This window comes from Gobio gobio (assembly GCF_949357685.1).
Source record: "Gobio gobio genome assembly, contig: scaffold_118, whole genome shotgun sequence".
NCBI classification, from domain to species: domain Eukaryota; kingdom Metazoa; phylum Chordata; class Actinopteri; order Cypriniformes; family Gobionidae; genus Gobio; species Gobio gobio.
In genome coordinates, this window is record NW_027645769.1 from 38,493 (window position 1) to 50,794 (window position 12,302).

Sequence of the window (12,302 nt, forward strand, 5' to 3'; positions counted from 1 at the left end):
CCTTGTCCTTTACGCACTGAAATTCCTCCAAATTCCTTGAATCTTTTAATTATGTTATGCACTGTTGAATGTGAAATATCCAAATCTCTTCCTATCTTTCTTTGAGGAACATTGTTTTTAAACATTTCAATAATTTTCTCACGTATTTGTTGGCAAACTGGCGATCCTCTGCCCATCTTTGCTCCTAAAGGATTAGACCTTTCTTGGATGCTGCTTTTGTACCAGATCATAATTACAATCACCTGTTGACATCACCTGTTTCAAATCACATCATTATTTAACCATTTTACCTCATTACTAGCCCTAAATTGCTCCTGTCCCAACTTTTTTTGAAATGTGTTGCAGGTCTGAATGACAGGAAAGGATGCATATTTACAAATGACATGAAGTTGACCAGACAAAACATGAAATATTTTGTGTTCATATTGTCTGCAATGAAATACAAGTCAAAGTAAATTTAGAAATCACTTCTTTTTTTTTTTTTGCGTTTTCCATACTGTCCCAACTTTTTCTGATTTGGGGTTGTACTACAGTACCCATTAGAAATTATTTCAAGGCTAAATTTACTTTAAGCACAATTCTTCTGACATAGGCTAGTATGACAAAATTGCTGAAAATAATGACTCCATAAGCGTTTACATTTATGCATTTTAGCATAATTTTAAATTATCAGTATTAAAGTGATATAGGTTTAACCTCAATGTCTTTGTTTTTAGATTTTCAAGAGTTGTTATATTTTCCTTTGCACATACAGTACATGTATTCAACTACTGTTTTAAGGTAATTTTAAATTATAAGCACACTCACCGGCAGTGATGGGAATAACGGCGTTACAGATAAACGGCGTTACTAACGGAATAATTTTTTTTCAGTAACGAGTAATCAAACGAATTACTGTTTCTCCCGTTACAACGCCGTTAGCGTTACTGAGGGAAAAAAATGCGGCGTTAGTCGCGTTACTATAATTGAGCTCACTGAAGCGCTTTTCATCCGAACAGGCTCTCTGTCAGTCGGACCTGCAACGTGTGTGCGTGTGCGCGCGCACCAGCCATGCGTGTTGGGGGTGGGTGCGGAGGTACACAAAACTGATGATGATTGGTGGGTGGGAGACAAGGTTGAAGTTGATAGGTTGAGTTCACACCTATTTTTTCACGGTCTATGGTTCACAGACACACACACACACACACACACCCATGACGCACACGCATATGCACATTCAGCGATGGTCCAACGACTTCAAAGGTAGCTTTTCGCAAATCGCAAAAAATAAAAACCCAGGTGATTAACGTGACCTCCATTACCAAAGGAAAGTATAGTACTGATAATATTTACACAATATTTGTCTCTCACATTGTCCCACAGCAACATTACAATAGTGCACATTAATGTACAATGTTTTATAATAATAATTTATTCTATTTAGTGTCCAATTCATTTATTTAACATATCTAATATTGGGGGCATCCAAGTTATTTGACATATTTGAACATTTGAAAAAAAAAAAAAAAAAGGAACGCTGTAATTACTTTCCCTGGTAATTAGTTACTTTTATAATGATGTAACTCAGTTACTATTTGTAAGAAGTAACTAGTAACTATAACTAATTACTTTTTTTAAAGTAACGTGCCCAACACTGCTGACCGGCATTTCAACAGGAATCTCTGCAGGGAACACTGCCTCTCTCCCATACATTAAAAGAAAAGGGGAGTGTTTTGTGGTGGTGTGGACATTTGATCTTAAAGAAAACAAGGTGGCATCCAGATAGACATCCCAATCATTCTTCTGGTCGTTAACCAATTTCTTGAGGGCTCTAAAATGAAACATAAGGGGGAAAGTTTTTTTTTCAAAGGTTTATAAACTTGGCGTATGAAAATCTTTTTACGGAACACATTTATAACTTATTTGGTGCCTTGAAGCGGAAGATAGGTGAAAATGTCATGGGGGGGGGGGGGGGGGGGCTTAACTTTTCCTGACCTAGGTACATACAATAATAAAACTTACTGTTTAATGTTGTCATTGGTCTTTTCATCCAGGCCATTAGTTTGAGGATGATAAGCTGCTGTCACACTTCTTTTGATGCACAACAAATCACAAAGCCGGTGGTTAAGCTTAAAAAATAAAGGAAAAAAATGACTGTGAGTAAATTGGTGAAAAGCTCCTTAAAACAGTAGTTGAATACATGTACTGTATGTGCAAAGGAAAATATAACAACTCTTGAAAATCTAAAAATAAAGACATTGAGGCTAAACCTATATCACTTTAATACTGATAATTTTAAATACACTTACATCATTTACAAATTCCCTTCCCTGATCTGAGAGAATTCTCTGAGGACAGCCATGTCTATAAATGATGGAACAGAGATGTCTTCCAACTTCAGCTGCTGTCTTGGTTTTTAAAGGAAAAGCCTCAACCCACTTAGAAAAATAGTCTGTGGCTGTGAGGATGTATTTAAAACCATCTGCAGTTTCAGGTAATGGTCCAGTTAAATCAATGCCAACAAGCTCCCAAACAGCAGAAACCTTTCAAGTAAAATAAAATGTAATAATAATGATATGTAAAATAAAATGTAATAAAATAAAAATAAAATACACTTATTTACCTTGATACACTGTAAGGTCTGCACAGCAGTCAAAGGCTTTCCTTTTTCCTTTTTTCCTTTTTATTTTATAAATAACTATATAAAATAAAAAAACATACCCAATTTTCAATGTCAACTAAAATCTGGCACAGATGGCAGCACGTGTTTTACCAATCCCTGTGTGCCCACCAATGGGAGAGGACTGGAATTCTTCAAAGAGCATCCTGGCTTCCTCTTTGGTTTTGATCACTATTTTCCCTCCATAAAAAAGCATTCCATCTACATTAAAGATAAAACATGACTATGACAAAAGTAGACTAAAAGGACATTTGGCATTGTTGGAAAAGAAAATCAAGATGGCAACAAATGAATAATAAAATAAACATAATTGAAATTTAAAGTTAAAATAACTACCCTTTAAGTTGAATTTGAGTGCATATCTTCGAATGTTCTGCCTTTTGGACTTTTCATACCCCGATCCCACTGACAGAAGATTATACAATGCTTATCTTCCATAGCTGTCAAAAAATGCAAAGAAAGAAAAAAAAGCACAAATATATATATATATATAGTGCTGTAAATCAATGGGGCATTTTTTAAATGTGATTAATCGTAATTACAAACATTACAGTTAAATTAAATATATATTTTATAATGTAATCATTTCACAGTTGATCTCCAAATGAATGCAGAAACAACATAGAGTATATTTTCAATATTTGTTTAATGACCTATATTTATGAATGAAAACTGCTGTCACTTTAAGACCTGCCCCTGTTGACAGATACGCGGATCTCACACGCCTCATACTCTTTACGCTCATTTGATACTTTATTTAATTAATCTTATGAGGACACTCGACAAAACGGACATTTTGGCATACTTGTGTGTATTTATATTTTACACTAAAACAATCAAATCATATGCCCCGCCGATATATCTAGACTAAGGTTTTCATGAAAAATTATCAATGGAGCTAGCTGGCTTTGTATGAATGTGACCGTAAACGGTTCTCATTACTGCTATATATCTTGGTATAATAAAAATTACCATAAATAGTAAAAAAAACTTACCTCACATTAAGAAGTTTTCATGCAAGTAGTAAAAAATGATGGGCGTGTTGTTCATCGTGACAAAATTGACGCAATATTGATGTGCGCATGCGCAGTAAACCCTGGTAGGATAATCTGACGGGTAGGATGGAATGTCAGGACACCGGTCCTGTTTAAGAATATGCGGGCCCTTTAAGAAAAATGACGCGCACTGAGCATGCGTAGAAGAGAGAAGCGCGAGAGACGAGCTGAGATCAGTTCAAACTGAAAGTGACGCTGTTAACGATCGTGAATGAAGGACAAAAGTGTAATATTTTCTCCGGATGCCTTATATTTCCAGTCTGCAGGTGAGAGATGTTTCTCAGATTACAGAGTTTAACATTAATCAGCTCCAGAGTTTACATGTTTAAGGACCAATGTAATGAAATGCGTTGTGTGTCCTGGTTTATTATGAGTGTAATAATATGTTGGCAGAGAGTTTTTCACAGACTCTGACTCTATTACACCAATAAAATGTGCTTAATGTGCCACTTTACAGAAGATCTCAGACATCAGCATAATGAATGAGGGGAAAACAGGGAACTTTAGGAGACAAAGAGGCTTTTCAGCAGCTCAGATAAACATGATGGTCCTGTTGTTTCTCTCAGACTTTGGACAGGAGTTCAACAAACCTTGTTTTAAATGCAAATACTATCTATCTTTTATCAAAATACTCCATATTCCTGACAGAAAACATATGTTCACTTAATTTAAATGTAATTAATGGGTCATTCCATGTCAAACCATTTTACCCATTGAAAAGAATTAAAAATAGAAGGATATCAAGATATCTTTAATATTTTTAGACTGACAGGCACATAAACTTTGGAAAAATAATATTTATGGCACTCGGGTATATTCTATGAAATTGTGTTGATAGAAAAAACAAGATCCATTTCTAGTTTCAACATTATTTGTTGTTCAGATATTCCTCTGTAAAAGACAAAAGTATCAGCTGTGTGTAAAGTGACCCACGTTTGGTTTTTGTGCCACTGAAAATGTGAACAATTGTGAACAAAGATCGCTAAAGTCGACAGATTTTACTAATAGTCCTACCAATCTATGTTTAAAAGTAAAATAAAGCTGCCATCTTTTTTAAGTCGTTTTTACCCTCCTGTAATTTGGCTCTGAATCTCTAAAGAATTGTAGATTACTCAGTAAATATACATCAATGACATTTAATATTTTGGCTTTCATTAATATTTATGTATGTTTTTCTTCAGAAAAAAATATTAACAAAATATATTTTTTAGCTTTTTTTAGTAATTCAGTATAAATTCAGTAACTTGTCTTTGATTTTTCCAGATCTGGTCCTGTGGGCGTCAGTATCTCACAGTGATCACAGTTCACACCTGCAGTGAAGCCCCTCCCACCACTGAAGCCCCTCCCACCACTGAAGCCCTCCCACCAATGAAGCCCCTCCCACCACTGAAGCCCCTCCCACCAGTGAAGCCCCTCCCACAACAATTCACCAATAAATACTGGGAATATTCCCATCATCCTACAAGAGAAGGACAAACTCCAGGTGTAGCAGCTGAAATCTGTGTGACTGTTAAAGATGGAGTTTATTAAAGAGGAGATTGAAGACATGAGTTATCCAGAACCATCCAGAATAAAACATGAAGAGACTGAGGAACAAATAGGTTGGTGTCCATTCTTGATTCTTCATTATTGACTGCTTTAGTAGCTGTGAAATAATAATCAGTATATGGATGATAAATGATAGAGAAATGCATCTAAATGATCATATTTTATCAGATTCAATCGTAGTGAATGACAGAACTGACCTTTGCACATTAAAGATACTTTAACACTTTACAATAAGGTCTCATTTGTTAACATAAGTTAATGTATTAACTAACAATCAACAATACATTTGTTACAATATTCATAAATCTTTGTTAATGTTAGTTAATAAAAATCCAGCTGTTCATTGTTGGTTCACGTTACTTAACAAATGTTAACAAATACAACTTTTGTAAATGTTGAAATTAACATGAACTCAGATTAATAAATGCTGTAGAAGTGCAGTTCATTATTAGTTCATGTTAACTAATGAAACCTTATTGTGTTACCGATACTTTATACTCACACAGGCTGTGTCTTGTTTTCTGCTCAGTGTTTTTTATTTTCACATTTAACCTCATTGAACTGATTCTGACTACTTTATATGTTTATTTTAGACCAGACGGAAGAGAAGGAGCAACAACACAAACTAAATGATGTAAAGAAACTCTGTGACTTCAAAACTCAAGAAACAAAAGCAAAAAAGCGTCACACCTGCTCTCAGTGTGGAAAGAGTTTTTCTCGTGCATCAGGTCTCAGTAAACATTTTCGCATTCACTCTGGAGAAAAACCATTCAAGTGTGATCAGTGTGGCAAAGGATTTATTTCATCATCAGATCTAAAAAAACACCTGATAGTTCATTCAGGTGAGAAGCCTCATGTGTGTTCTCTCTGTGGAAAGAGTTTTTCACAACTGGACAGTTTTAAACTGCACCAGAAAACACATGATGAAGTGAGAGATCATGTGTGTTGTGACTGTGGGAAGAGCTTTACTACAACTAATCTTCTGAAACAGCACCAAATAGTTCACACTGGAGAGAAGCCGTATACATGCACTCAGTGTGGAAAGAGTTTTTCTCGAGCATCAGGTCTCAGTGTTCATCTGCTCCGTCACTCTGGGAAAAAAACATTCAGCTGTGATCAGTGTGGGAAAGATTTTATTTCATCATCAGAACTAAAACAACACCTGATGGTTCATTCAGATGAGAAGCCTCATGTGTGTTCTCTCTGTGGAAAGAGTTTTTCATGGCTGAACAGTTTTAAAGATCACCAGAAAACACACACAGGTGTGAAAGATCATGTGTGTTGTGACTGTGGGATGAGCTTTGGTACAACTGGTCATCTGAAACAGCACCAAAGAACTCATACTGGAGAAAAACCTTACAAGTGCTCATACTGTGACAAGAGATTCAATCGGTCTGGAAACCTGAAAGTACATGAGCGAGTTCATACTGGAGAGAAACCGTAATACTGTACTCAGTGTGAGAAGAGTTTCAGCGATCCATCAGGTTTAAAAAATCATCTGATCTGTCACTCTGGAGAAAAAGCCATTTAACTGTGATCAGTGTGGAAAAGATTTTAAATCGCCATCAAAGTCTAAATCAACACCTGACAGTTCATTCAGATGAGAAGCCTCATGTGTGTTCTCTCTGTGGAAAGAGTTTTTCATGGCTGAAGAGTTTTAAACTGCACCAGAAAACACATGATGGAGTGAGAGATCATGTGTGTTGTGACTGTGGGAAGAGCTTTACTACATCTAGTCAACTGAAAAAGCACCAAAGAATTCACACTGGAGAAAAACCTCACAAGTGCTCATATTTTCTATATATTGTAATCATTATGTTGACAACTTGTAATAAATACTTCAAAGAGCTCACGGTTTCTGGCTTAAATTAATTCATTGTTAGTTAACTGCCTGATTTGTATATGTATATATCTGAAATACATAACTTGGACACAGTCTCCTCTGATAACAGATCACTCTAAATTGCAATGTAGACAAATGCAGTTTCTGTGAAACGATATGGATTGTGAAAAGCGCTGTACAAATAACTGAATTGAATTGCGACACAAGTTTTTCCACTCAACAGTCAACAACTCTCACAGTGTAAATAAAGTCTGATTGGATTGTGTCTAAATAGTTATTTCTAGAATTAGATATATTCATGTCATTTAATTGTGTACTAAATTGTCTTTTGATACAACCTCAAATCAGAAAAAGTTGGGACAGTATGGAAAACGCAAAAAAAAAAAGAAAAAAAAGAAGTGATTTCTAAATTTACTTTGACTTGTATTTCATTGCAGACAATATGAACACAAAATATTTCATGTTTTGTCTGGTCAACTTCATGTAATTTGTAAATATGCATCCTTTCCTGTCATTCAGACCTGCAACACATTTCAAAAAAAGTTGGGACAGGAGCAATTTAGGGCTAGTAATGAGGTAAAATGGTTAAATAATGATGTGATTTGAAACAGGTGATGTCAACAGGTGATTGTAATTATGATCTGGTACAAAAGCAGCATCCAAGAAAGGTCTAATCCTTTAGGAGCAAAGATGGGCCGAGGATCGCCAGTTTGTCAACAAATACGTGAGAAAATTATTGAAATGTTTAAAAACAATGTTCCTCAAAGAAAGATAGGAAGAGATTTGGATATTTCACACTCAACAGTGCATAACATAATTAAAAGATTCAAGGAATCTGGAGGAATTTCAGTGCGTAAAGGACAAGGGCGCAAGCCTAAGCTGAACAACCGTGATCTCCGATCCCTCAGGCGGCACTGCATCAAGAATCGTCATTCATCTATAAGCGATATCACGACATGGGCTCAGGACTACTTTGGCAAACCTTTGTCAAGTACCACAATACGTAGTTACATCCACAAATGTCAGTTAAAACTGTACTGTGCCAAAAGGAAGCCCTATGTTAACAGTGTCCAGAAGCGCCGTCGACTTCTCTGGGCTCGGAGGCATCTGGGATGAACCATCACACAGTGGAAACGTGTACTGTGGTCAGATGAAGCAGTATTTGAGCTATTTTTTGGGAGGAATGGACGCCGTGTGCTCCGGACCAAAGAAGAAAAGGATCATCCAGACTGTTACCAGCAACAAGTCCAAAAGCCAGGGTCTGTCATGGTATGGGGTTGTGTCAGTGGCCTTGGCAAAGGTAACTTGCACTTCTGTGAAGGCACCATTAATGCTGAAAAGTACATAGAGATTTTGGAGCATAATATGCTGCCTTCAAGAAGACATCTTTTCCAGGGACGTCCATGCATATTTCAACAAGACAATGCAAAACCACATTCTGTACACATTACAAAGTCCTGGCTGCGGAGGAAGAGGGTACGGGTACTTTACTGGCCTGCCTGCAGTCCCGACCTGTCTCCAATAGAGAATGTGTGGCGCATTTTGAAGCGCAAAATGCGACAACGAAGACCCCGTACTGTTGCCCACCTTAAGACTTTTTTGCAGGAAGAATGGGACAAAATTACACTTGAAACACTTCATCACTTGGTGTCTTCAGTCCCTAAACGTCTTTTAAGTGTTGTGAAAAGGAATGGCAACATTACAAAGTGGTAAATGCTTTACTGTCCCAACTTTTTTTTAAATGTGTTGCAGGTCTGAATGACAGGAAAGGATGCATATTTACAAATGACATGAAGTTGACCAGACAAAACATGAAATATTTTGTGTTCATATTGTCTGCAATGAAATACAAGTCAAAGTAAATTTAGAAATCGCTTCTTTTTTTATTTATTTGCGTTTTCCATACTGTCCCAACTTTTTCTGATTTGGGGTTGTATTTATTTGTATGATACAGCTGCAAATAAGTATTTGAACACCTGAGAAAATCAATGTTAATATTTGGTACAGTAGCCTTTGTTTGCAATTACAGAGGTCAAACGTTTCCTGTAGTTTTTCAGCAGGTTTGCACTGCAGGAGGGATTTTGGCCCACTCCTCCACACAGATCTTCTCTAGATCAGTCAAGTTTCTGGCCTGTCGTTGAGAAACACGGAGTTTGAGCTCCCTCCAAAGATTCTCTATTGGGTTTAGGTCTGGAGACTGGCTATGCCACACCAGAACCTTGATATGCTTCTTACAGAGCCACTCCTTGGTTTTCCTGGTTGTGTGCTTCGGGTCATTGTCATGTTGGAAGACCCAGCCTCGACCCATCTTCAATGCTCTAACTGAGGGAAGGAGGTTGTTCCCCAAAATCTCGCAATACATGGCCCCGGTCATCCTCTCCTTACTACAGTGTAGTCGCCCTGTCCCATGTGCAGAAAAACACCCCCAAAGCATGATGCTGGCTTCCGGTTTCACGATGTAGTGAGAGGTCACACGGTGTCTGTGCTCCGACATTTTTGCTTAATTATTACTTTTTAAAGCTGTCTTTTCTTATAATTTGGACGGGATACAGTGTCTTTGGTGATTAGGGAACAGAGCTAATACAGAAATGGGCAAAAATACTAAGCCTGGCAGCGCTAAAAACCAAGAAACTTCGAGCAAATACGATGACGCATCTGACATGGCGGCGGCGCCCGCTTCTTTAACGGTAGAAGTGCTCGTGTCAGAGCTCGAGAAGTCGAGGCGAAGTTTGTCGGACAAATTCACAGCTTTGCTGAACTCTTCTTTATCCCCTTTACAAACATCTCTGGAGAGCATCCATAGCACTTTGGCCGCGCACACCACCACCATTTCGGAGATGGAGACCGCTCTCCCTGACCACAGCGGCAGGATTACGGAGTTGGAGAATGAAGTCACTTCGTTGAAGGCTAAATTAACGGCAGCTTCGGACTTAAATGCAACGCTTGGTTCTGCGGTGGACGATCTGGTTTCCCGGTCGAAGCGACAGAATTTGCGGGTGGTGGGTCTCCCTGAGGGGATTGAGGGCAGAAACCCAAGAGAATTAGTCACTGACTTTTTCTTTAAAACTATGAAAGATGTTTTGTCAGCCCCCCCTGAAATTGATCGCGCTCATCGAAGTCTGGCGCCATAAAGATCTATGAGGACTTCAGCGCGGGAGTCGCCAGGAAGCGCGCAGCCTTCAACAGAGTGAAATCAAGTCTGTACAAGAAGGGTATACGCTTCGGCATGATCTATCCAGCCCGTTTGCGCATAACACATGACGGTAAGCATGTCTTTGATACCCCAGAGGCAGCTGAACGTTATTTCCAGGAGCACATTCAAGACGGATAATGCAGTTGCGTTGCCCTTTTACAATAACAGACAGCGATAATAAGACTAACGTTATGCCATAAAGTTTTATGCTGTCTAATGTTTCATTCGCTCAGCCCTATTTGCAACGATCGCCTGCTGGACTGTTTTGTGTTATTTTTTTGACAAACAAATGGACAGTCTCTGTAGTTTAATTGTCTCTCTATTAGTCATTTTATTATTTTTCTAAATACTACTATTGTTATAATCTTTATTAATATAATTCATTATCGGAGTGGACTTCACTGCATGGTTTTCCGGTTGTGCTACTTTGTTCCTGCAACTTGTGATGGTTTCTATGGCGAGTTTAGGATGTTTGTTTTTTTGTTTTCTGTGTTCTATTTTTTCTGGGGTTGTTCACACTTATGTGGAGAATGATTACTTAATTGTTTATTGTTTTATTTTCCTCTTCTCTGTAGTTTGTAAGGGTTTCTTGTTTTTCTTTTTGCACATTAGAAATGGCTGCTTTTAACACAGGGCTAAGTAGTGGAGGTTTTTCTGTCAAACTAGTCAGTTGGAATGTTCGAGGCTTAGGAGGGCCAATTAAACGTTCTAGAGTGTTCTCTCATCTTAAGAATCTGAACTCTGATATTATTTTTCTCCAGGAAACACACCTGCGCATTGAAGATCACATTAGATTAAGAAAACCCTGGATAGGCCAGGTGTTTCATTCTAACTTTAACAGCAGAGCCAGAGGTGCCGCTATTGTTATGCATAAACGAGTTAATTTCTCTCCTTCTCAGATTATTGCGGATCCTGAAGGACGCTATATTATAGTGGTTGACAATCTTTTTCACATTTCAGTTGTGTTTGTAAACATTTATGCCCCAAACTGGGATAATCCCACTTTTTTTACTTCCCTTTTTTCCTCTATTCCAAACTTAAACTCTCATTATCTTATACTGGGAGGCGATTTCAATTGTGTTATGGACCCAAGGTATGATCGGTCAAATCCTAAATCTTTAAACCAAACAGCTATGGCTAAGGCAGTGTCAGCATTCATGGATCAGATTGGTTGTGTTGATCCATGGCGCCATCTTAACCCATCAAAAAAAGAATTTTCTTTTTTTTCTAGTGTTCACCAATCTTCCTCTCGGATTGATTATTTTTTCTTGGATAAAGCACTCTTGCCATTAGTTAGTTCTTGTGAATATTCAGCTATAGTTATTTCTGATCATGCCCCACATTCTCTCAACTTGAATTTTGCCCCCCACATTAAAGGGAGGACAAACTAGTGGAGATTCGATTCAGGATTACTATCAGATGAACAATTCTGCGAATATATCAGTAATAATATTGATGTGTTTTTTTTGTGCCATCATCAATGTCCCAGGACAACATGGTGGTAACATAACCATGTGTGCAGCTATAAGCCAAAATGGTGTTGTTCACCATCATGCAACCATAGGCCCATACAACACTGCACACATTATTGCATTCCTGGACACCTTACATGACATGCTCACTGTTCAGAGACCAGAGCATACCCGATATGTTATCATATGGGAAAATGTTATTCCCTTTCGAAAGGGAACTCGCGCTGCGTCAGCTTGACGCTACGGGGAACGCCTCCAGCGTGACTGGTGCCTGAAATCACAATGAAAAAACTTCAATCCTATTGACCGGCGACAGCCTATGATGTCATCAAGGTGCGACCAGGAAGTATATAAGGGCGCCTTGCCAGCATGACAGTATCTCTTCGTCTTCAGGGACTGTTTTGCCTGTCTTAACGTGAAACGTCTACAAGAAGGATAACAATGAAGTGTGCTGAGAACGCCACTTCTGTAGGTGTGTTTTGAATGTGTATCTTGCGCTTTGGATACACACACACTTTGCGTTTACTGTCTG

General features: G+C 38.0%; 1 protein-coding gene across 1 annotated transcript; it reads left to right on the top strand.

Annotated features, from left to right (window-relative positions):
* Positions 1-3,856: 3,856 nt before the first annotated feature.
* Positions 3,857-7,441, top strand: LOC307122358 (uncharacterized protein). The gene is made up of 3 exons (XM_079846349.1): positions 3,857-3,980; positions 4,978-5,315; positions 5,856-7,441. Exons 2-3 carry the CDS (start codon positions 5,231-5,233, stop codon positions 6,704-6,706), a joined length of 936 nt encoding a protein of 311 aa, XP_079702475.1. The 5' UTR covers positions 3,857-3,980; positions 4,978-5,230; the 3' UTR covers positions 6,707-7,441.
* The last annotated feature ends 4,861 nt before the right edge of the window (positions 7,442-12,302 follow it).

Excerpts from the sequence above, each read along its gene's own strand:
- LOC307122358 (XM_079846349.1), top strand. The coding sequence starts at position 5,231 with ATGGAGTTTATTAAAGAGGAGATTGAAGACATGAGTTATCCAGAACCA. Across the intron at positions 5,316-5,855 it reads AGAGACTGAGGAACAAATAG|ACCAGACGGAAGAGAAGGAG; the intron begins GTTGGTGTCCAT and ends TGTTTATTTTAG.